The sequence below is a fragment of the Sorex fumeus genome, unplaced genomic scaffold, assembly GCF_029834395.1.
Source record: "Sorex fumeus unplaced genomic scaffold, SorFum_2.1 ptg000042l, whole genome shotgun sequence".
Classification (NCBI taxonomy): Eukaryota; Metazoa; Chordata; class Mammalia; order Eulipotyphla; family Soricidae; genus Sorex; species Sorex fumeus.
The window spans coordinates 10,400,058-10,423,155 of record NW_026606099.1 but is presented as its reverse complement, the minus strand read 5'-3'; the positions used below and the strand labels follow the sequence as shown (position 1 = coordinate 10,423,155).

Here is a 23,098-nt window from a genome sequence, read left to right as displayed (position 1 = left end):
CTCAAGTTTCCTCTCTGGCCAGAAGGGGCCGGAGGAGAGGAGGGCCGGGGGGAGGGGGCTGGAGGAAGGACCGGGGCTGGCCTGCGCTTCCGAGGGGAGTGCGGCTCCCCAGCCCGGCCTGCCTCCGCCGGCGATGGTCCAGGGGCGGGGCCTGGCCCTGCCCGGCTCTCAGAGGTGGCACCCCGGGGTGTCAGCCCAGAGACAGTCTCCCCAGAGACAGCTGCGAAGCCTCGTCCCTCTGCACGCCCGCCTGCCCGGACCCGGCCACAGGTGCCTTGGGGACAGGGAGGGAGGGGGGTCCAGTGAGGTCTGAGGGGCACCCGGGAGGGATGAAAGAGGCAGGGGCGGAGATAACCCAAGGCCATTCCCAGGAACCCGCTCATTCCCAGCCGCTCGTTCCCTAGGAGAACTCAGGCCTTGCCAGGCAGCCCCTGGCTTAAGCATCTGACATCAGGGGCTGGAGCAACACCACGGCAGGCAGCCGGGGCGCTTGGCTGGCAGGTGCCTGGCCCGGGGTTCCATCCTTGGTCTCCCAGCACTGAGCGTCACCAAGAGTGGCCCCCTCTCCCCCAAAAGGAGAGAATCTGGCACTGGGGACTGCTCCTCCAGCCCTCGAGGACTCTTGGCTGCGAGGCTTGGGACGGGACCTGCCGGTGCTCCCTGAGCACCTCTAAGTGCTCAGCCGGTGGTCTGCTGAGAAATGACCCTGGATAACCCTTACACAAGCTGGTTTCTTGGGCAAGCCTATAGATTCTCAAGTACAGAAACCCCCCACTCCACACACACACACACACACACACACATACACACACACACACACACACACACTTCACACTTTCACTATGTCCCTCTGTCCGGCCAGCCGGGAAGCTTTGGAGAAACTGAGGCATGCAAAGTGCGGGGTGCCAGGATAAGGAGGTGTAGTTGCAGTGGGAGGGGGGTGCTGAGTTCTCCCTGGCCTGGCCTGGAGCAGCAGAGAACAGCCAAAACTGGAAGGGAGAAGGTGTCAGCCACTGGGGCTCCTTCCCTGGGGAGAGCTTGGAGGCTCAGGAGGGGGGTGGGATGGAAGGCAGAGAGCATCTGAGCACTGCCTGGGGGTCTCTAGTCACGGATCCCCGAAGGGCTGGGGTGAAGTGACAGGATAACAGAGTGTGACCCCGCCACACCCACCCACCCCCTCTCTCTCCCGACCTTTTAACGCACCTGTTGGAGTCAAATACATTCCAGGGAAGATTCGCTCTGATTAAATCTCTCTCTCTCTCTCTCTCTCTCCCTCCCTCCCTCCCTCCCTTTCCATTCCATCCTGTTGAGTTCTTCCTCACCTCTTTGTGCCTGTCCCTCTGGGGACATCTCCCCTAATCCTCTTTTTTTACTCTTTCTTTCTTTCTTTCTTTCTTTCATTCTTTCTCTTCTTTGTGGGCCATACCTAGTGGTACTTAGGACTTACTCCTGACTCTGTGCTCAGGAAGCACTATGGTGAGCTAGTGAAACTATATGGGGTGCTGGGAATCGAACCCGGGTCTGCTACTTGCAAGGCAAGTGCCCTACCTGCTACACTATTGCTCCAGCCCCTTAATCTTTCTAAAGAATCCACTCACCTGCTACCCCAGGCCCCATGCCTCCCTGATCTCTCCCCAGCCTGTCACTGCCCCATAACCCCCGGAACAGGGTCCCAGAAGTCTGTGCCCGCTCCCTCCCCTCCGACAAAGCGCTGCTGGTACTGGAGTGGCACTTGTGGCCCATGGCCCATGTCTTTTGTTGCCCACGACCTTCCCTTGAGTGTCTGTGGAGGGGACTCAGGGATTGTATTAAGATCGTCCTGAGCAGATCCATCAGGAGCGAGGGTGACAGGCTCCTAGTCACCCAGTCAAGTCCAGTCCCTTCTGACCTACCACGTTGGGAACTTAGATGTGTGTGTGACCTCGGAGGTCAGACAAGGTGATTTATTATAAAGAGAAGGGGGTCTGTGGAGGGAGTGACTTCCTAGTCACTCTGCAGTGTCTGTCCCCTGTGATGTACTATTTGATCCGATTCTGATTCTTTTTTTTTTTTTTATTTTTGGGTCACACCCAGCTGATGCTCAGGGGTTACTCCCGGCTCTGCGCTCAGGAATCACTCCTGGTGGTGCTTGAGGGGACGCTGGGAATCGAACCCGGGTCGGCCGCGTGCAAGGCCAACGCCATACCCGCTGTGCTATTGCTCCAGCCCCAATCCGATTCTGATTCTACCCTCTCCCTATTCTGGACCACTGTGGTCCTCAGGAGGTCTATGCTCAGTGCGGACACATTTCCCATTCCACCCCAGGGAGACCCGGGGCACCCTTTGGCCGATGCAGATTTTTGCTTCGCTTTGTTTTTGGCCTACCCCCAACTGCGTTCAGGATTCACTCCTGGTGCAGCTTGGGGCGCCATATGTGGTGCTGGGGATCAAACTTGGTCGGCTGCATGCAAGACAGTGCCCTACCCACTGTACTATCAGCGCAGTGCATGTGAGTTGGAGGGAGCCGGTCCAGAAGTCTGCATCTCTTGTCTCCCCAGTCTCCTGCCTCCTGCAGCTCATCTTTTTCTTTTTCTTCTTGGCTTTTGGGCTATACCCAGCAGTGCACAGCGTTTCCTCCTGATTCTGTGCTCAGGAATCACTTCTAGCAAGGCTTCACAGGACCATATGGGGAGCTGGAGCAGTAGCACAGTGGGTAGGGCGTTTGCCTTACACATGTCTAACCCGGGTTCGAGTCCCAGCATCTCCTATGGTCCCGCGAGCACCGCCAGGGCTAATTCCTGAATATAGAGCCTGGAGTAATCCCTGTGCATCACCAGGCGTGACCCAGAAAGCAAACAAAACAAAACAAAAAAACAGAGGTCCATATGGGATGCCCGGAATCAAACCTGGCTTAACCTCTTGCAAGGCAGGTTCATTACCTGCTGTACTATCTTGCTGGTCCCTAAGAGCTCGCCCCTTTTCAATTCTCATTTCCCTGTGAGGGAGAATGAACTCCCGGTTTTCTTTCTCTTTCTTTCTTTCTTTTTTTAAAGCTTGGCGGATTTTATTTATTTTTGCCGCATGCAAGGCAAACGCCCTACCTGCTGTACTATCTCTCCAGCCCCACTACTGGCTTTCTTTTTTCTTTTTTTTTTTTTTGCTTTTTGGGTCACACCCAGCGATGTACAGGGTTTACCCTGGCTCTGCACTCAGGAATTGCTCCTGGCGGTGCTCAGGGGACCATATGGGATGCTGGCAATCGAACCCGGGTCTGCTGCGTGCAAGGCAAACACCCTACCCTCTGTGCAATCGCTCCAGCCCCCTTTCTTTTTTCTTTTTCCTTTCTTTTTTTCCTTTTTGGGTCACACCTGACGATGCTCAGAGGTTCCTTCTGGCTCTGCACTCAGGAATTACCCCTGGCGGTGCTCAGGGACCATATGGGATGCCGTGCAAAGCAAACACCCGACCCGCTGTGCTATTGTTGACCCCAAACTACTGCTTTTCATCGAAGGGGACTGACATATAGTCTAAGAGAGGGGGTTAGCCTTGAATTCAGCACTACCTGGTCGAGGATTTGAACTAGGAGAAGCCTAGAGGGTGACTGCTGGTCTCCTTTCGGGTTTGTGTTCCTTCCTGGAAATCCATATGGTTGGAGAATTTGACACTTCGGTGGGAGGGAGCGGAGAACATCATGTCACATCGCCTGGGAATTTCATTCAGGAGTCCAGATGGCTTCGGGATTTGGTGGTTTCACAGGTTCCCTGGGAGAATGTGGCAAACCACAAAGCTTGGGACTGCCTGCCCTCAAGGCAATCTGCTGTCTCTCACCTCAAGGAGGCTCTTCAAGCCCATCCCTATGTGATGGAATAGAGCCGCGAAAGGTTCACTCTAGGGTCACAGAACCTGGTCTCCTGCCTCCTAGTGCTGGATCTTGGTACTGCACCTGAGTCAGAGTCTGGAAGATGGAGGAGGGACGAAGGGGGACGGGGAGGAGAAGGGGGCGCTGCACAGGATGAGGCAAGAGCCATTGTCCCTGCCCCCAAGCTCCTTCTCCATTCACTTTGTCTTTGAGCAATTTCCTTCTGAACCTGGGTGGGGGGGTGGGGTTCCGGTGTTGCAATAGCATCCTGGACAGACATAAACACCCACGCACTCTGCTCCCTGGTCAAGGGATGGTACTGACACCAGCTTCCAGCTCCGGAGGTGGCACAGAACAAGCAGTTGGAGGTGAGGGGCTACGGAGGTACCCCCCCCCCCCCCCAGAGAATCACTTATAGTGCTTGCTGCTAAGTCTGTGTAAGTCAGAGACGGGTCCCAGGCTACATCGCCAAGAGGCCACCCATATGGTGATATATGGGTGACATATGTTTGTGCAATTTGAAACCATCCAGTACTCAAAGTTCTGCAAAGTTCCCCTCTTCAAGCCTTTCCTCCCTCGATGGTGGTGGCGGTGTGGGGTGGGGTGGGGGGAACGGTCTGTGCGCTTAAGAGATCAGAGGGCCTGGCCAAGTCTACTTAGAATCTCTGGCTGAAGGCAGGGAGAACAGAGACGGGGAGGGAAGGTGGGAGGTGGGAACAGATACAGCCTAAGAGTGAGTGGGGGGAGGCAGGGTCGTCGGCGGGTTGCCGAAAAGGCCGCACAACCACATAGAAAGGGACCTCCAGGTTCAAGGTGTTCAACTCCCTGCTTATACAAATGAGGAAACAGAGGCCCGAGAAGTGCCCTGAGCTTGCCCAATACAGCCCTGCTGGTGGTGGCCAGCCCGCGGCCAAGGCCCAGATCACAGAGGGGGCTGGAGGGAATATGTCTCCAAGGCTGTAGAAAAAGAGTCCCCTGGAAACAGCAGAACAGGAGGGTGGGCAGGAGAACCCAGGCAGGTTCTAGCCCGATTCTGCCTTGCCCCAAGCTGGGTCTCAGTTTCCGAATGGACTCTATAGGATTTTGTGAAAATCAATCTCATCGATGAATGTTTGTCGAACACCAGCCCCATTTTGGACACTAGTTTAATGTTTTTTTTGGGGGGGGTATTGGATTTGGATTTGGGGCCACACCAGTGCTCAGTGCTCACCCCCGGATCTGTACTAAGGAATTACTCCTGGCAGTGCCTGGGGGACAATATCGAGTGCCGGGGATCACACCCAGGTTGGACGCATGCAAGGCCAACTCCATTCATTGTACCAATGCTCTGGCCCCTTAGTGTGGTTTTTATGCATCCTTCGAAAGACCCTCCGGCTGGTGGACTGGGATACAGCCAAGCTGACCCTGTGCAGACCCAGGGCAGAAGTCCAGTGTCCCCAGAGGCCAGTCCTTCTTCGCTGCTCCAGCTGATAAGCCTCTTATCGGAGCTGGCAGGGGAGCCCAGGCTCAGGCCAGCAGGAGTGGGCAGGGCTCCTATCAGGCACCAGGCCTGGACGTATCTCCGAGAAGGGGAGGGGCTGTTGCCTGGCTCTCCCCACGACACACTCCTCAGGGATCCCCACGCACTCACTCTCATCTTGGGAAGAAAAGCCTGAGAACAGAGAAGGAAGAAGTGATCCTTGGTGTTACCCCAGGAAAGGGGAAAACCCCCCAGATGATGTGACTACTCTAGCCAGGAACACAATTTGGGGAAGTCAGAAATAGGGGCAGGAGAAGACATCCACTGAAGACAAAAACCAAACAGGGAAAGACCCGCTGTGCTCCCAAAGGACCTGACGACGACCGCAGGTGAGGTGGAGACTGACTCAGAAAGACTTCAGAGGCTAAGGAGCTGGGGACAGAGTAATAGCACCCTCGGGTAAGGCACTTGCTTTGCATGTGGCCCTGACCTGGGTTCGACCCCCGGCATCCCATATGGTCTTTCGAGCACCACCAGGAGTGATCACTGAGCACAGGGGCAGAAGTAAGCCCTGAGCTATTTTGGGTGTGTTCCCAGAACTGTAGCACTGTCCTCCAGTTGTTCATCGGTGTTTGTCGATTTGCTCAAGCGGGCACCAGTAACGTCTCCACGGTGAGGCTTGTTGTTACTGTTTTTGGCCTATGGAACACGCCACAGGGAGCTTGCCAGGCTCTGCCATGTGGGCGGGATACTCTTGGTAGCTTGCTGGGCTCTCCGAGAGGGACGGAGGAATCAAACCCGGGTCGGCCGTGTGCAAGACCAACGCCCTACCCGCTGTGCTATTGCTCCAGCAGTCCCATAACAGAAAAGGAAACATAAATAAATAAATAAAAAGGAGTTGGTGGAGGAGGCTGGCACCTGAGAGGGTGACGTGTAGCCCGAAGGAACGTGTTCATGGAAGCAGGAGCCAGAGGGTGGCCCCTCGCAGGAGCCATCCTAAGTTCCGTGTCTCCCACAGGTTTCTGGGGCTCTTTGGGCATTGGGGGGCCCTGGCCCAGTAGGATGCCCCCGTGTCCTCCCCAGCAAAGCACGAACGGGGGGACACAGCTGCTCACTCTGGAGCCGGGCGAGATGGAACTCACTTGGCAGGAGATCATGTCCATCACGGAGCTGCAGGTGAGCGGGGCTGGCGGGCGGGGCGGGGAGTGGGGCCGCGGGGAGTCGGTGGGCAGTGGGGCTCTGGATCTCTGGAAAGGGGAGGGCCGGGGGAGGATGAGCAGATGGGCAGGGAACCAGGGAACGGGGGCGGGGTGGGGGGTGGGAGTGGATCTGAAGCCGTGAAGCCCTCCCGGTGGCCACTCTGCTCGAACCCCCTGCCCGCATCCTGCTGGGCCTTCCCTTTCTCACCGCCTCCGACTTCTCTTTCCTCAAAAACTGCCCATCTTCGGGGCTGGAGCAATAGCACAGCGGGTAGGGCATTTGCCTTGCACATGGCCGACCCGGGTTCGATTCCCAGCATCCCAGATGGTCCCTCGAGCACCGCCAGGAGTCATTCCTGAGTGCAAAACCAGGAGGAACCCCTTGGTGTGACCCAAAAAGCAGAAAAACAACAACAACAACACAAACCCTGCCCATCTTCTTCCCTCTCCCCCCACCACCCGCCCTCAGCTGCTGGGCCCCTTTCTCCCAGGTAGCAAAGAGGTAATGCAGGGGCCTTGGGAAGGGGAGTCGGACTCTGCGGGGTCCTCTGCTGGTTGGACAAAGGGGTATCTGTTCACCCAACAATGCCGCCTTTGTCGCGAGCTGGCTGGCGCAGGGGTGCTTCCTGACATGGTGGGGGCCCCGTTTCCAACACGTTCCCTCCTCTTCCGCGCACCTGGGCAGGGACAAGGCACGGGAGGAGGCTGGTGTTCTGCCGCTGCTGCCCCAGGGTCCTTTAGACCCGGACCTCCCCAGGGCCTGGGTGCACAGAACCTGCCCTCACCCTCCTCCCACACAGCAGCTCCCTCTACTGGGCACCCGGGGCATGCCAGGGTCTGATTGACTTCTTGACCTAAGATAACCTTGCTCGAGCGGGCCCAGTAACGTCTCCATTGGAGACCTTGTTACTGTGTCTGGCATATCCAATACTCTCGGTAGCTTGCCGGGCTCTCCGAGAGGGGCGGAGGAATCGAACTCGGGTCGGCCATGTTGGCCGCTTGTAAGGCGAACGCCTTACCCGCTGTGCTATCGCTCGCGCGCCCCCGCCTGGGTAGATAACCTTAGCAGCAAAGAATTCAGAGGGGCGCTTTTTTTTTTGCTTTTTGGGTCACACCTGGTGATGCACAGGGGTTCCTCCTGGCTCTGCACTCAGGAATTACTCCTGGCAGTGCTCAGGAGACCATCTGGGATGCTGGGAATCAAACCCGGGTTAGCCGTGTGCAAGGCAAACGCCCTACCGCTCCAGCCCCCAGAGGGGCGCTTTTTTGATAATAACTGTCTTCCATGAGGAAACAGAGGAATTCGAGCTATTTCAACCCGGAAAGAACTTCTCCCAAAGAGAAGGTTCCGTAATAGTCACGTTACATGGTTGTTCTTCGTTTTTGGACTACACCTGACTTTGCTTAGGGCTTACTTGTGGCAGTGCTCAGGGGACCATAGGTAGTTCAATCAGGGGATTGAACGCGGGTTAGGCACATGTAAGGCAAGTGTCTTAACCTCTGGACAATCTCTCTGGCTCCAGATAGTCTTTTCTGAAGCCTGACCTTAAAAACTGCCACTCCTGGGGCTGGAGCGATAGCACAGCGGGTAGGGCGTTTGCCTTGCACGTGGCCAACCCGGGTTTGATTCCCAGCATCCCATAGGGTCCCCCAAGCACCGCAAGGAGTAATTCTGAGTGCAGAGCCAGGAGGAACCCCTGTGAATCGCCAGGTGTGACCCAAAGTAAAAAAAAACAACAAAAAAACCCTTGCCATTCCTAGCCACAGTACAGTGGGTATTTGCCTTATATGTGGCCAATCCGGGGTTCAATCCCTGGGATCCCGTATGGTCCCTTGAGCACCAACAGGAATAATTCCTGAGTGTAGAGCCAGGAGTAACCCCCGAGCACTGCTGTGTATGACCCAAAAGCAAAAACAAAAACAAACCCAAAAAACAAAACCCCAGAACTCCTCCAGACTGCCATTCCTGTTTTACTAAATTGTTTTGGGTGGGGACAGAGTGAGGTCTAGTAGGTATAGTAGGTAGGGCATTTGCCTTGCATGTGGCTGACCTCGGTTTGATCCCCGGCATCCCAGATGGTCTCCCAAAGTAACACTGGGAGTGATAGTCCTGAGTACAGGGCCAGGAGTAACTCCTGAGCATCGCTGGGTGTGGCCCCAAATCAAACACTGTCACTGTCACTGTCCTCCCGTTGCTCATCGATTTGCTCGAGCGGGCCCAGTAACGTCTCCGTATTAAGACTTGCTGTTACTGTGTCTGGCATATCGAATACGTCACGGGGAGCTTGCCAGGCTTTGCCGTGTGGGTGGGATACTCTCAGTAGTTCGCCGGGCTCTCCGAGAGGGGCGGAGGAATCGAACCTAGGTCTGCCGGCCGGGTTGGCTGCATGCAAGGCAAACGCCCTACCGCTGTGCTATCGCTCCGGCTCCAACAGCAGAGAAATGTTGGGGGGAGCGGGGGAGAGGGGAAGAGTGTGCCAAGAGCTACAGTCCGACTCCACAGAAAGATTCCCGCGACGCTCAGCACCACGCGGTCCCTGTTCCCTGGCTGCTGCCTTGCTGGGGGGCCTTTCAGATGCAGCTTGGCCTGCGGAGACCTTGTTTCTCTTCTCCCGCCCGCCTTCAAACCTCTGTGTGTTTCTGTCGCAGGCCATGAATGCTCCGAGTGAACCATCATACGAGCCCCCAGTGCTGACCCCGTACCCGGGACCCCCGGCAGCCCCAAACTACTGTCCTTGCTCCGTTCAGCCGGAGGCCGGCTTCCCCCTCCCCCCACCACCTTATGAGCTGCCCGTCCCCACACCTCCCGTCCCAGACCCTCCGTACCCTTATGGCAACATGGCCATACCAGTCTCCAAGCCGCTCGCCCTCTCGGGCCTGCTCAGCGAACCCCTCTCCGACCCTCTGACTCTCCTGGACATTGGGCTGCCGGCGGGGCCAGCCAAGCCCCAAGAAGACCCGGAGTCTGACTCCGGATTGTCACTCAACTACAGCGATGCAGAATCTCTCGAGCTGGAAGGGGCAGAGGCTGGCCGTCGGCGCGGCGAGTACGTGGAGATGTACCCAGCGGAGTACCCCTATTCGCTCCTGCCCAGTTCCTTGGCCCAGCCCAGCTACGCCTTGCCACCGCCTGCCGAGACCCCCTTAGCCATGGAGCCCCCCTCGGGCCCTGCGAGAGCCAAGCCCGCGGCCCGGGGGGAAGCGGGGAGCCGAGACGAACGCCGGGCGCTGGCCATGAAGATCCCTTTCCCCACAGACAAGATCGTCAACTTGCCGGTGGACGACTTTAACGAGCTGCTGGCACGCTACCCGCTGACGGAGAGCCAGCTGGCACTCGTGCGGGACATCCGACGGCGGGGCAAGAACAAGGTGGCGGCCCAGAACTGTCGCAAAAGGAAGCTGGAGACCATCGTGCAGCTGGAACGGGAGCTGGAGCGCCTGGGCAGCGAGCGGGAGCGACTCCTCCAGGCCCGGGGGGAGACTGACCGGACCCTGGAGGTCATGCGGCAGCAGCTGGCCGAGCTGTACCGTGACATCTTCCAGCACCTGCGGGACGAGGCGGGCAACAGGTACTCTCCCGAGGAGTACGCGCTGCAGCAGGGTGCCGACGGGGCCATCTTCCTGGTGCCCCGGGGCCTCAAGGTGGAGGCCGCAGACTGAGTCGGCCCGCGTGGGCACGGACTGGTGATGGAGCTTTTCTTCACACGCCGTCGGGTCGGCCCCGGCCTTTCCTGCGAGGGGCCAGGGAGGTGGTTCAAAAGGCTGGGGCGCACACGCTTTCCTATGCGGGGGCTCCTGCAGGGCGCTGGGCACTGCAACGTGTGGGACGCTCAGTATCTGGGCACTGCGGGGTGTGGCCTAAACCCCCAAATAAATAATTCAAAAACATCCCTGCTAATGCAGATACTCCCCAGCCCTGAGTCCCTGGAGTTCTATGACCAGTGGTGATCAATCGCCTGCCTGTAGGTGTAAAAAAAGGCCCCAAACCACTAGTCTAGGCCAGAAGCGAACCACAGCGGGCACTCGGACACCTGCAACATAAGGTGTGCTTCAAGAGGCAAGAGGCTAGTGAGCGGAGGGCTGGACTGTCCACTGCCACCCTTGTTTGAGCTTTGGCACATAAAGCCTACCGCGGAAACAGATTTCTCCGTGTGTTCCTTTTCCAGGGAGCGTGATGAAGTCCAGTGCTCCTTAGAGCTCACTGCACACTGGCTGTAGGGTGAGAACCCTGCCAAGCCCATCTTGCCTTTACAACTTCGTGAGAACTACACCTATCTCAGACTCCCCCCCCCCCACACACACACCCCTTTTCAGAGCCAGAGGCATAGATGACAAGGAACCCTACTTGTACGAGTGGGGAGCTGCCAACGCTGATGACCATCTGTGCAGGCTCAGGTCCAGTCCCTCCTTCCTCAATCTAAAGCAGGAGAAACCCTAGAAAGTCCACAGGCCTCTTCCCTGTACCCCATCGCTCCCACCATCCACTACTTCTACAGGGTTCCCTAGATCCTGATGAGCAAGACCTCTTGAAAAATTGAGCTGTTTAGGCGAAATGACAGTTCAGGGGCCAGAGCAGTAATACAGTGGGTAGAGTGTTTACCTTGCCCGTAGCTGACCTGGGTTCTATCCCTGCTCACCCAAGCCCCACCAGCAGTGAAGCCTCGAGTATCACAGGGTGCAGTTAAAAAAAAAATGCAAGGGGAAAAACTGTTGGTTTATTTTGTGTGTGTGTGTGATGCAAGATAGTTTTTTATTTGATGATACTTGGAAAGATGTCATGAGAGGGGCTGGAGAGAGAGCACAACAGGCCAACCTGGGTTCGATCCCCGGCATCCCATATGGTCCCCCAAGCCTGCCAAGAATGACTCCTGAGCAAAGAGTCAGTAATAACCGCTGAGCATTGGTGGGTATGGCACAAAAAAACAAAAAGCAAAAAAGATGCGGATGGAGGGATGGTGGGAAGAAGTGCGTGTGTGTGTGTGTGTGTGTGGGGAGGGAGGTGATGGTGGAAGGAATGTTCAAGAGAGCAGGGCGGAGAAGCAAAGAGACAGAGATAAGCAAGCGAGATACATACTCAAGGGAGAACACGGGCTTCAAGACAAAGCCAAGAACTGAGCTTGAGCGAGTGCAGCGCGGGAGCAGTGGATGAGGCACTTGCCTTGCAGACGGCAGACCCAGGTTCGATCTCTAGCATGCCATATGGCCCCTGAGCACCGCCAGGAGTAATGCCCCCAAGCATCGCTAGACGTGGCCCACACACACACACACACACACACACACAAAACAGACACGTGCTGGAACATTTTTAAGGATCAGGGAATCTCACACCCGCATCTGTAGTGTAAGATCAATCTGACAGTGTAGGGGCTGGAGCAATAGTATAGCAGAAAGGCGTTTACCTTGCACACGGCCAAGCTGGGTTTGATCCCTGGCAACTAATAAGGTCCCCAGAGCAGAGCTCGGAGTAAGCCCTGAGCACAAGCAGGTGTGGCCCCAAGACAAATCTGACAGTGGAACACAAGGTCGCTTCTGTGAAACCTTCTCTCTGGTTTAGACAAATAAATGCTCCCCAATTGCTGGGCCATTCCTCTTCGCCACCTGAAGTTCCTTAAAACCAAGGGCATTTTCCTCTTTGGAAAATACTGAGCAACTGCAGAGTTCAACAGGCTCCACGGGCTGGGTGCTTCTTTTGCAGGTGGGAGGCCTGGGCACTATCGAACGCTGGTTTGACGGTGCATCCCTGGGAGCCGTCGGAAGCTGCCCTCAGGCCAGAGCCAGAGTGACAGTACAGCGGGAAGGGTGATCGCCTTGCAGGCAGTGAACCCTGGCACCCCAGGTGGTCCTGGAGCCCAAAGAGTGGTCCCTGGGCACAAAGCCAGGTTTGACCCCCAAACAGAAAGAACAGAATTTAAGTTTCCCCAGTTTTAGCCACTAACAACAGTTTAGTCAAATCTACCTGAGACCACACTTTGCTCGTTTCCAGTTAAGTGGTTTTCAATCTTCCTTGTCAGTCAATTACAAACTACCCGCTTGGAAATTTTAGCTATACTTCCATTCAATTCCAAGAAACCTTACTTGAAGCTGTCATATGCTAGAGACATGAAGGCAGGCAGATATGGTTACGCTGGGCTGGAGCGACAGGTCAGTCGGTAGGGAGTTTGCCTTGCATAAAGCTGACCTGGGTTTCGTCCCTGGCATGTCAAGAGTCTGAGTATTGCTAGGATTAATTCCCGAGTGCAGAACCCAGGAATAAACCCTGAACATTGCTGAGTGTGGCCCAGAAACTCCCCCCCCTTAAAAAAAAGTTGTCTTGAGTGATTAAGTATCAGGGAATCTACCCTTGCACATGGTCAGTACCATTTTGATCACCAGTACCATTTATGGTCACCTCAACATTGCCAAGAGGGACCCCCAAAGCCAGTGTTACTGTCAGGTGTTTCCTCCCCACCAAGCAAAAAGATGTGTAATCTTCATGCTTACAAGTTTGAGAAAATGCCAAGCTTGAAGACAGTCCAGATCCAACTTATCTCAAAAATTTGGAAGTGTCAAATTAGAAAGGCTTCAGATTAGCCGAGAATTTTTTTCGCTCACAGTTCACTCTAAGCTCTCAAAGGTGAAAGTTCTAGCTACTGGATCCACAGGAGACAAGGCATGTGGTCATGGAGATAACACTACATTGGCCTAATAGATACCACTGGGATCTGCTCACCTAACCGCAGAAAGTGGAACAAGACGTTAATAGGACTGGGGAGTAGCAGGGGTTAGGATACTTTGTTGCCTTGCCCGCAGCTGACCCCAGTTTGACCCCCAGCACTGTCATGCCACACGGAGAGCCAGCTGCCCCAGAATATGGGTCCCACATCCAGAATTGCCGAGAATTGAAAACACTCCGGCATTGTTCCTAAAAAGAACAAGTCTGAATGACAAATCGAAGTTTCCAGCTACAAACATGGTCGGGAGCTGGAGCGTTAGTAGCAGCAGGTAGGGTGTTCGCCGTGCGCACGGCTGACACCCGTCCTATTACTGACGCCTGCCAAATAGGGGCAACTCCTGGGCATTGCCCTGTGTGAGCCAAAGAAGCCAGACTCAGGCTTAATCCTCGCCATGACTTGTACTTTCAAGTGCAACAGGGAGGCCTAGAGCACTACCAGGTATGGCCCAACCCACTAACCACAAAAACGTAGAATAAAAACGTGATTTAAATTGAGAGGCCCTGGGCCCAATCCCTCATAGAAAAAACCACGATGACGTGATTGCCAGGTGTGACCCCAAAAAAGCAAAGAAGAACCAAAAAACACAACTCTTGGGGTTTGAGATGAGTCACTATTCCATACACACACATAACTTGTTTTTTTCACCCGGCAATGCACAGGGGTTACTCTTGGCTCTACACTCAGGAATTACCCCTGGTGGTGCTTGGGGGGACCATAGGGGATGCTGGGAATCGAACCCGGGTCAACCGTGTCCAAGGCACTGCCCTGCCCGCTGTGCTATTGCTCCCGCCCCCATTTTTTTTGTTTTAAAATCGAACACACTAAGTGAAATCAGCCCTCACCCCAAAAACAATGATCCAGAGGCCAGGTAGATGGTTCAGCTGATCCGTTTCACACTCAAACAGCCACTGTACAGTACCAAGTACTTTACCATAAACACAACGACCAGCAAGTGAGTTCAAAGTGCTTTATTTAAAGTCCATTCACAAAAACGGAATGATCAATGAGCTGCAGAACAGCTGAACTGCATGGCAGTGAGAAGCAAGCGCTGTGGCTCACAGTAAAGGCCGTCCTCGTGAGGATGTTCCTGCAAGAGAGAAGCGACGCGGGACTTACGGGAGCAGCCGGGAAGCTACCGTCGCCCCGCACAGGGAACCCACCTGGGCCAGTAGTTTTAGGTGCCTTCGATGATCCGGTTAGGGACCAAACGCCAACCCCAAGATTACGGAAACTTACCTTTTAGTCATGAACCTTGAGGGACGAGTTTCTGTTTTATTTTTTAGGGCGGATAAACCTGTGTGTGGTAGTAGCAGACTCCTCCCTAGAAAAGCAAACAATCTTTAGAACTAGCTCTCCTGGAATCAAGTCCCCTTCAGGCCAGACCCCTCCACCCCTGCCCCACTAATGGTCCAACCGCCCCACACCCCCACCCACCTTAGGGCAGCAGATTCTACTTTGAGCCATTGTTGTACAAGAACAGATTAAAGGACTAAAAATTTACGGGCGAAAATGTATCATGACAGCACAAGTAATTAACAGTGCTCACTTTCTTCAGTTGGAAGTCAAGACTAGGGCATTAATCGAAAATCATTAAACTCCAGAAAAACCAAGTTCAGCTTAACTGGACTAGTTGAGGCTCAATTTTATCAAGGAAAATATAGAGAAAACTGGACTTTAGGTAACTATACGGAAGGAAAATCTGTTCTTACCTACCAGCATAGCAATAAAACCTTTCCTCCTGGTTCTGACTGCTAGTCCTAAGAGTCAAGCCAGGTGCCTTACTCTCGTCTGCCTCCTTCCTGGCGGTGGTCACTCAAACTCCACTCCCTCCTAGCTGTCCTGGAGCATGCCGGGCGGGCGGCCTGCCCCTGGCTTATCTGGACTCCACATACCACAAGTGTCTACTCTCGGCTGCAGAGTGTCTGAGCTCGGAGCCATTCGCGCTATGCTTGCTAGCAGTTCCTAGTAGCTGAACATCTCCTGGATCTTTAAAGGCATTGTCACGAATCCTGAGGTATCTGCAAACTCCCTCAATAGTTTCGGTTCCACCTGCCATCGCAAACTCAGCCAGCGTCAAACCCAGGGACTGCAGAGAACATCCCTGCTGCCCGCCCCGCCTCCCGCCCCCCAGCGCTGCCCTCCCCCACCCCAAACTTCCAAGGAACACACCACCCGTGGGACGGAGTACACAGTCCTAGTGAGGAACAATCTATGCTGCTAGGTACAATGGTACTGAAACTCAGGGTTCCAAAGGGGGACTCGATAGAGATCTATGTACAAACAACAACGCTTGGATGTTAACTGTTCAAAGACTTAAAAATCATTTCTGTACAATCAACATTTGAGGGTGATGTTTGTGTGACCTTGTGCCATACTTAAAGGAAAACTGCAGCTACCACTTCCAGAAAACACGGCTCCTCCCAGCTCCGCAATTTTTAGCACCCAAGGTGAGCAGCAGCCAGTGATTCAACCTGCTGGCCTCTAGAAAATGCCGCCCCTCCCCCCCAACTGCAGTTTTCCTTTAATGTGAGCCTGTTCCGGGATATTGGAAATTCTTACTGGTACTGGCCAGCCTTAAAAAGGTCTCCCAAACACTTCTATTCTGTGGGATAGGGGCGGCATGAGCCAGCAGCTGGTTTCTGTTCTCTGGCAGAGTTTTGAACTTGAGTTATGACAGAAGCGGTCAACATTATCAGGGGGTGGTGGGCAGGGAAGTCCAAAGCTCTGCCAGTCCCGAATCCATACAGTTGTCATTCCATTCAAGAGGATATTAAATCGTTTATTGATTACACATGATAATGGATGATACACAAGCTTCATTCCCATCCATAATTTTATCTGGTACCATAATTCAATTTTGATATATCGCATAGGATGTGCCAACAATCATTGATAACCAAATAAACTTCATTGACTCTGCTTGGGTGACCCTTTTTAATGTTGAACTCCAGGGTCCCAACACAGTAACTGTCAGTTCAACTACACCAAGATTTCTGAAGACAAAGTCTTCTCTGCCCAAGCAGGATATAAATAAATTTCAAATGGAACCTGGCATCACCCTGCAGAATTCTAACTTCACACTGTTGGGTTAAGTTTACCAAGATGGCTCCAGAGTAGACTAACTTTACACAGCACATTAAAAAAAAAAAAAAGACACATTTATTCAGCGTCATGATCAGACTATTACATTTAGCAATCAACAGCATGGGTGCAAAAAAAAATCTACATTAAAACCCTTTGTTGGAATGCTTTACACTTTCCACAGAACAGAAACTAAAATAACCTGTTATACAATTAGTCACAAATACAGTCCTCGAGTGTTTGCCCATACACATGAGTATTGTCTAAAACATGTCTTCTTTGTAGCAGCTAGGCCCTGCCACCACTGTGCTTGGCTGAGTTCACAAATCTGTTGTAACCTGTAGCTTCCCTGTCACTTCTCTGGCTCTCCTCTCCTGCTAAGCTTTGTTTCCTGTTGAACAATATGGAATAAAGTTGTTAATCTAAACATATTAAGACTCAAGGCTACAATCCAATAGCAAGTCGTTTCCCACAAATTTTTGCTGGTCTGAATATTAACTTAAAATCCACAATTTTTACTGCAATTATAATGTTAACTACGTTGCACTGCTTGGCTACATTAGGGTTACTGAGCTCATTAGTATTCATTACAACAGAGCCGAAACACAAACAGGGGTTCACTTACCTGGCAATTAGAACCTTCTGCCACTGCCATAGCTGCTGCTACTGCTGGAACCGCCATAGCCACCTACAAAGAAAACGCACCTCCTTAGTCTTCTGAATGAACCCCCTCCTAATTTGGGGTAACGCTTTCAATCGAGGCATCTGAGGTCTCATCTTTCTAATTCCAAGGTTTAAAACCGTTAGTTGTGGCTTTCCCAGATTGTCTAGAGGCACCACTTGTACATGTCATAAACCCATCACTAATTACAGGTATTTGGTCTTCCCACAGCACAGAATGTACTACCGTACCTTGGTTCCGTGGTTTAGCGAAATATTGGCCTCCACCACCATAGGGGCCTGAGCTTCGGCCTCCAAAATTTCCTCCCTTCATGGGTCCAAAATTTGAAGACTGATTGTTGTAGTTGCCAAAATCATTGTAACTTCCACCGCCTCCAAAATTGCTTCCTAGAAGTAGAAAAAGAAAGCCTTAATCTGAAACTTGGGGAATGACAGTTTTGAATCCTAACAAAAAGTTCACAGCAAAGTAAGTCGCACAAGTATGCCTGCCTTCCTTCCTCCCAAACTGAGGACTGCAATGTTCATTCTTTGTTATGGCATCCTTCCTGGGGAAGGCATTCAGTTGAAGAATCCAGCCATTAGGAAATTCACCCAACACACACGTCAGCCTCGGAGGGCTTTCCCCACAGACAGTACTGCAGACATTTCCCTGGATACATCAACTAAGTGCCTACGGTCCCCAAGGAGGTGAGTCGCTAAATCCTGGTGGGTCTAATTTCGAGCCAAGACACTACGAATTACCCACATCTACCTAGCTGGCAGTGAGGCGGCCCCAGCTTAAAGCTAGGAGGAGGTAGCGTAGAAGCCCACTCAGAGAACACCATGCAGTGTGCCACACAACGCTTCTACGAGCATCAGATCCCCACAAAGGCAGACACGCCACAAGGCTAATCTAGCTGACGCACCCCCAAGTGCTTGGATACCTACCACTACCACCGCCAAAGCCGCCTCCGCCTCCTCCGTTGTTATAGCTGTCATAGCTGCCACTCCCGCCATAGCCACTGCCCTGGTTTCCATAACCCTGTCCACCACTTCCATAGCCTCTGCTTCCTCCAGAGTAACCAGGGCCGCCTCCTCCATAACCACCTACAAGAATACAATTCTTCTCAATAAGACAAAAGTATTCAGCAATTAGCATCTGTTCAAGTCTAACAGCTAAAGGCCTGCTCAGAACATGCTATTACGGTCAGTTAAGCTTTACCATGCACTTCGAGTTTAGTCTCTACTAGCCTAAGGATTTCAAAACACTTTCCGCCTATGGATCCCTTAGTCAAAGAAACTCACCATCATTGCCAAATCCATTATAGCCATCCCCACTGCCACCATATCCACCACCACCTCGGCTGCCACCAAATCCACCTGCAAAAAAAATTGATGCTCCATTTACGGGTGGCATCAGCCATGCTTCGTGCTCAGGAACCAGTTTCCTTACTCCACAAATAGACCTGGTCCCCAAAGATCTTTAGCTTCAGGCTTGAGAGGCCAAAACTACATTTGGATCAAACGTAACTTGGAAATGCAGACCAGCAGCAACTGTGTCTCACAAGTTGCAACAAGTACAAATGAGGCTAATTACACACCTGCTACTATTAATCCTTAGTCCATTATAACCACACACACCTCGCCCACTGAAGTTTCCTCCTCGACCAAAGTTGTCATTCCCACCAAAACCACCTCCACGACCACCAAAGTTTCCAGAGCCACTTCGACCTGCAAGAGAAAAAAACTTCGAGGGTTAAGCTGCATGGAAATCAAGCCACAGAAGCAGCGTCTTCAAAGTCAACGAAGCAACGGCCCACCTCTTTGGCTGGATGAAGCGCTGGCCATCTCTTGCTTGGACAGGGCTTTCCTGACTTCACAGTTGTGGCCATTGACAGTATGGTACTTCTGAACTAGAAAACGAGGGGGGAAATCTCTGAAATACAGAGCCAATTTCAGGGCAACCAGGAAATGCCAAGCAGCAACACTTACTGACAATCTTGTCCACAGAATCATGGTCATCAAACGTCACAAAAGCAAAGCCTCTCTTCTTGCCACTGCCTCGGTCAGTCATGATTTCAATCACCTCGATTTTCCCATACTGCTCAAAATAATCTCTCAGGTGATGTTCTTCCGTGTCTTCTTTAATGCCCCCGACAAAAATCTTCTTCACAGTCAAGTGGGCACCCGGTCTTTGAGAATCCTAGGAGGAAAAAAATCCGATCGCGTCACTTGGCCACGCCTACCCGGAAGTCCCGCTGACCCGTGAAAAAAGAGTCCCCTCCCCGGAGACCACCACCTACTTCTCTCGAGACGGCCCTCTTTGGTTCCACGACTCTCCCGTCCACCTTGTGTGGCCTGGCGTTCATGGCCGCGTCCACCTCCTCCACGGTGGCGTAGGTGACGAACCCAAAGCCTCGGGAGCGCTTGGTGTTGGGGTCTCTCATCACCTGCAATGTCGACTCGAACTCAGCACCCTGGAGGCGCCGTCCTTCCCGTCCGAGCAAGAGCTCAGACTCACCGACCCTCCATCCCAAAGACTCCAGCTTCCCACCGCCGGAATCTATTTTTCGGCTTTGCTTTTAGAGTCACGCTGGCCTTGCAGGGGGAGGGGGTAGGAGGCAGATATGTATACGCATGTGTATACAAAAGAGGAGCCGGGAATCGAACCCGGGTCGGCCGCATGCAAGGCAAACGCCCTCCCCGCGGTGCTGCCGCCGACCCCTCCGCAATCCGTTCAACCAAGCCACCCCTGCCCTGGCAAGGTTCCGGGTCTCCAATGCAATCCCTTTCGCCTGCACCAACACCCGGGCGGGGACCCCCGACCCCGGGCCGGGCCCGGAGCGGGCCTCTTGCACGCGCCCTGCCCCCCACCCCCGGCTTCCAAGATCCACGCGCCCCCACCCCCGCGGCTCACCACGCAGTCCGTGAGCGTGCCCCATTGCTCAAAGTGGCTCCGCAGGCTCTCGTCGGTCGTCTCGAAGCTCAGCCCGCCGATGAAGAGCTTCCGCAGCTGCTCGGGCTCCTTGGGGGACTGCGGGGAGGGCGGCGGTCAGCCGGCGGGGCCCGGGAGCCACGCGGCGCGGGCCGCATTGTTCCCGCGGGCCGCGGCGACCACGTGCTCGGGCCGCGCCGAGGGGGCCGCCGGGGGCCCGGACGGCGCATGCGCCCTGGCGCGGCCCGGGCGCGGGCGCAACAAAGGCGCGGTGCCGCGCGGCCCGCCGAGAGGCGCGCGCCCGAGGACGCCCGCGGGGGCCCGGGCCGCGCGCGCGCCACGGCTCCGGCCGCGAAGCCCGAGCCCCGCACGCGGCGCCAGGCCGCGGCCTCATGGCGCCCGGGACAAAATGGCGGCCCGGGCCCGGCGGGGGGGCGGGCGGGCGTCGCGGCGCCGGCGAGCGACAGCCCGGGCCGGGGGCGGCGGCCGCGCCCCAGCGCGCGCGGCGCGACCCGGCAGGGGCGAGGAGGGGCGCGAGCCCGAGCGCCCCGCGCTTACCTCGGACTTCGACATGGCGGCGGCGGGGAGGGAAGCCTCGGCGATGCGCACTCGGCGGCGTCCGCGAGGAGAAAGGAGCAGCCGCGCGAACGCCTCCGCCAGCCGCCCGCAGCCCCGCTTTTATCCCGCCCCCGGGCCGTCGGCATTGGCGGGCTCCGCCCGGGCGCGGCCCTGATTGGCTCCCCGGGACGGCGCCCTGCTGCGATTGGCCCAGGCCGCGCCGCCGGGCTACGTCACCGTTGAGCGGGCCCGTAATCCCCACCCCCGGGGGGGGCCCATTGGTTCCTTGCGGGAGCGCTCCTCCGGCGCCTGATTGGCTGGGCGGGATCGCTCCGCCGGCGCCCGATTGGCTGGCCGGCCGTCACTCCTGTTCGGAGCCACCTCGTTGGCTGCCAGTCCCTCCTCCACGCGCCCGCCCACCGCTCCCGCCTCCCCCGGAAACTCCGACCCCCTCGCTAGGCCCAAACGGCACACTCATCACAAGTAGCTGACATGTCACTTTTTTGGGGGCTGGGGCGGGGCAACGTCGCGCCCGCCGAGCGCACGGGCAGGAAAATGGCGAGTCTCCGCCGGCGCACCGACGGGCTCCGCCGGGCGCCCAGAGCCGCGGGAAATGGCGGGCGGGAGGCGGCCGCGGGCCCACGGCGCCTGCGCGGAGGCGGCGCCGGGCTCCGCTCTGCGCACGCGCGAGGGGCGGGGCGAGGGCCCGGGCCCGGGATTGGCCGCGCAGGCGCAGCGGAGGATCCGTTTTGGCGGGCGGTTGGCGTTGCGCAGAAGGCGGCGGCGGCGGCGGTGGCCTGCGGTCCGGCCTCGCTGCAGAGTAGCAGGGAGGACGCTAGCGTGAGTGGCCGGTCTCGAGCCCGGGTAAGTGGAGGACGGTCCGGCCCACCCGTCGGGGGGCTGGAGGCGGCTCCGGCGGCGCCCGTTATTGTGTGAAATGAATGGACCGCGGGGTGGGGGCGAGTGATGGGGGAGCGGCGGGCGCGGGCAGCCAATGGCAGGGCGGGGGCGGGACGCCGCGGCCCGGTCGGCGCTGGGGCCGGCGCCGTTGACTGGCGGCGCCGCCGGCCAATCGCGGCGGCCCTTGGGCCGTCGGAAGGCGGGAGGCGGGCTCTCGGCGCCTGAGCGGCATCTCCCCGGGCCAATGAGCGCGGAGCGCGCGGTAGGTTGGGCTCCGCCGGGAGCAGCGGTTTGACTCCAACGGGGAGCGGGGGAGCCGGAGGAGCCGAGTCTGCGCGCGGGCCTGGGCCGCTTGTCCGGCGAACCCTGCAAAAGATGAGGCCGGGCTTGGCCTTCGAGTTCAGAGAGCGGTGCCCGTGAAGCCCGCCGCGTGCCCTTGTTGGGCCTCCGTCGCGTTGCCGCACGCCTCTTCCAGCCTGCGTTTCTTTCCCAAATCAGTCCGCTGCATCTTGCACGACGTCGTCGGTGGGGGGGCGACCAGGGAGGGGTGCTTTTGACTTTGAGCGTTTGCTTCTCTAGGAAAAGTGAGCTGGAATGTTGGCGCACACAGGAGAAATCACTGTACGGTACTGGAAAGGCGCCTGAGGAAACCCACATCGTAACTCGTAGTTCCCCGGACAGATACTTGTCACTCCATAGAAAAGCTCTTTGGAAAGCATCATTCCAAAGGGTGCTACGTTTGCTGCACGTAGGGACTTGTTGGGATCATAGCTGTGATTAAAATGTGAAAGCCAGTGGTTTCGCGCTAATCAGTCTCCCATGCTTCTCCCCATCTCTTCCTACGCCCTGAGAGAGCACTGCTTTTTCCTTAATAGGATTCTCGGTGTGAAAAGCGTACGAAGATCATGCATTTGGACTTGCTCGTGCTTTTCAAGCGGGAGACCTGTGCTCATCCTTGGTCTTGTTCCCCCATCCTGCACTGGCCCCCGAGCACAGAGCCAGGAGTAGGTTTTGGGCAACTTGGGGTAAACTAAACTTATCCAGCCTCTCTACACACCCTCATTTTTGACAGGTTGTCTCCTGACATTGCCGGATAAAGGTGAGTTGGTGGAAAACATCTCTTAATTGAGTCAACCCCATTGATTTTCAATTTGGACCACACCTGGTGGTGTTTAGGGCCGACTCCTCCGGGCTCAGGAATCACTCTTGCTGGGACTGGAAACACCATTGATGGCAAAGGATACATACATGCTATAGTTTCTTTGTAACTGGTGAGATTGTCTTAGCGAAATCTTTTACTTTGCTAATTGGCATCTAAGTAGAAGTGTTTGACCCTTGGTAAATTGTGTGTTTGTATCAATTGTAGTTTATTCCCGTCTTCACTCTGACCTCTGATTCTGCCCTCTGGAGCCCGAGCCCCCGCCTCAGCCTGAGCCTCAGTTTCTGCTCTCTCGAGCCCAAGGCCCCTTCGCCCAAGCCCCCTTCGAGCTTACAGTCTTAGTTTATATAGCAATCACGTAGGGTGGTGACACAAAGGTGGGTTGAACATTAACAAATCAGCAAAGAGAGGTAAGACCACTCCTCCAGGAGATTAACTCAAGGATTAAATCCCATCTAAAGAGATTTATTCCAGATTACTAGGAGATCTGCTCAAGGGTGGGATCCCAACGAGGGTGTGTTCTTTCCTCAACTAGTAATCCACTTAAATAGTTGCAGTAAATCTACTTCTAATATTTCTAGCAATGTCATTCTGCA

The 23,098-nt window shown here is 55.2% G+C and overlaps 3 protein-coding genes across 5 annotated transcripts in view; 2 read left to right on the top strand and 1 right to left on the bottom strand.

The window, feature by feature from the left end:
* Positions 1-208: 208 nt before the first annotated feature.
* Positions 209-10,156, top strand: NFE2 (nuclear factor, erythroid 2). Its single transcript, XM_056120273.1, has 3 exons — positions 209-270; positions 6,316-6,473; positions 9,146-10,156. The coding sequence occupies exons 2-3, from the start codon at positions 6,360-6,362 to the stop codon at positions 10,154-10,156; spliced, it is 1,125 nt and encodes a 374-aa protein (XP_055976248.1). The 5' UTR covers positions 209-270; positions 6,316-6,359.
* Positions 10,157-14,168: 4,012 nt separating this feature from the next.
* Positions 14,169-20,515, bottom strand: HNRNPA1 (heterogeneous nuclear ribonucleoprotein A1). 3 transcript variants are annotated; one of them, XR_008793289.1, is made up of 12 exons: positions 20,444-20,515; positions 19,868-19,984; positions 19,254-19,400; positions 18,943-19,153; positions 18,771-18,863; positions 18,592-18,681; positions 18,256-18,330; positions 17,899-18,057; positions 17,203-17,358; positions 16,916-16,978; positions 14,446-14,530; positions 14,169-14,296 (listed from the first exon to the last, which is right to left on the bottom strand). XR_008793289.1 is itself a non-coding variant. In XM_056120097.1 (11 exons), exons 1-10 carry the CDS (start codon positions 20,456-20,458, stop codon positions 16,923-16,925), a joined length of 1,119 nt encoding a protein of 372 aa, XP_055976072.1. In that variant the 5' UTR covers positions 20,459-20,511; the 3' UTR covers positions 15,968-16,681; positions 16,916-16,922. The 3 variants fall into 3 exon arrangements, 2 of the variants coding, with proteins under 2 accessions (XP_055976072.1, XP_055976073.1); XM_056120097.1 differs by lacking the exons at positions 14,169-14,296; positions 14,446-14,530 and adding an exon at positions 15,968-16,681 and having other exon boundaries at positions 20,444-20,511; XM_056120098.1 differs by lacking the exons at positions 14,169-14,296; positions 14,446-14,530; positions 17,899-18,057 and adding an exon at positions 15,968-16,681 and having other exon boundaries at positions 20,444-20,507.
* Positions 20,516-21,176: 661 nt separating this feature from the next.
* Positions 21,177-23,098, top strand: part of CBX5 (chromobox 5) — a 39,105-nt gene continuing 37,183 nt past the window's right edge. Inside the window, exon 1 of the mRNA XM_056120099.1 lies at positions 21,177-21,307. The gene's annotated coding sequence lies outside the window, so the exon portion shown is untranslated. The remainder of the gene's footprint in view (positions 21,308-23,098) is intronic.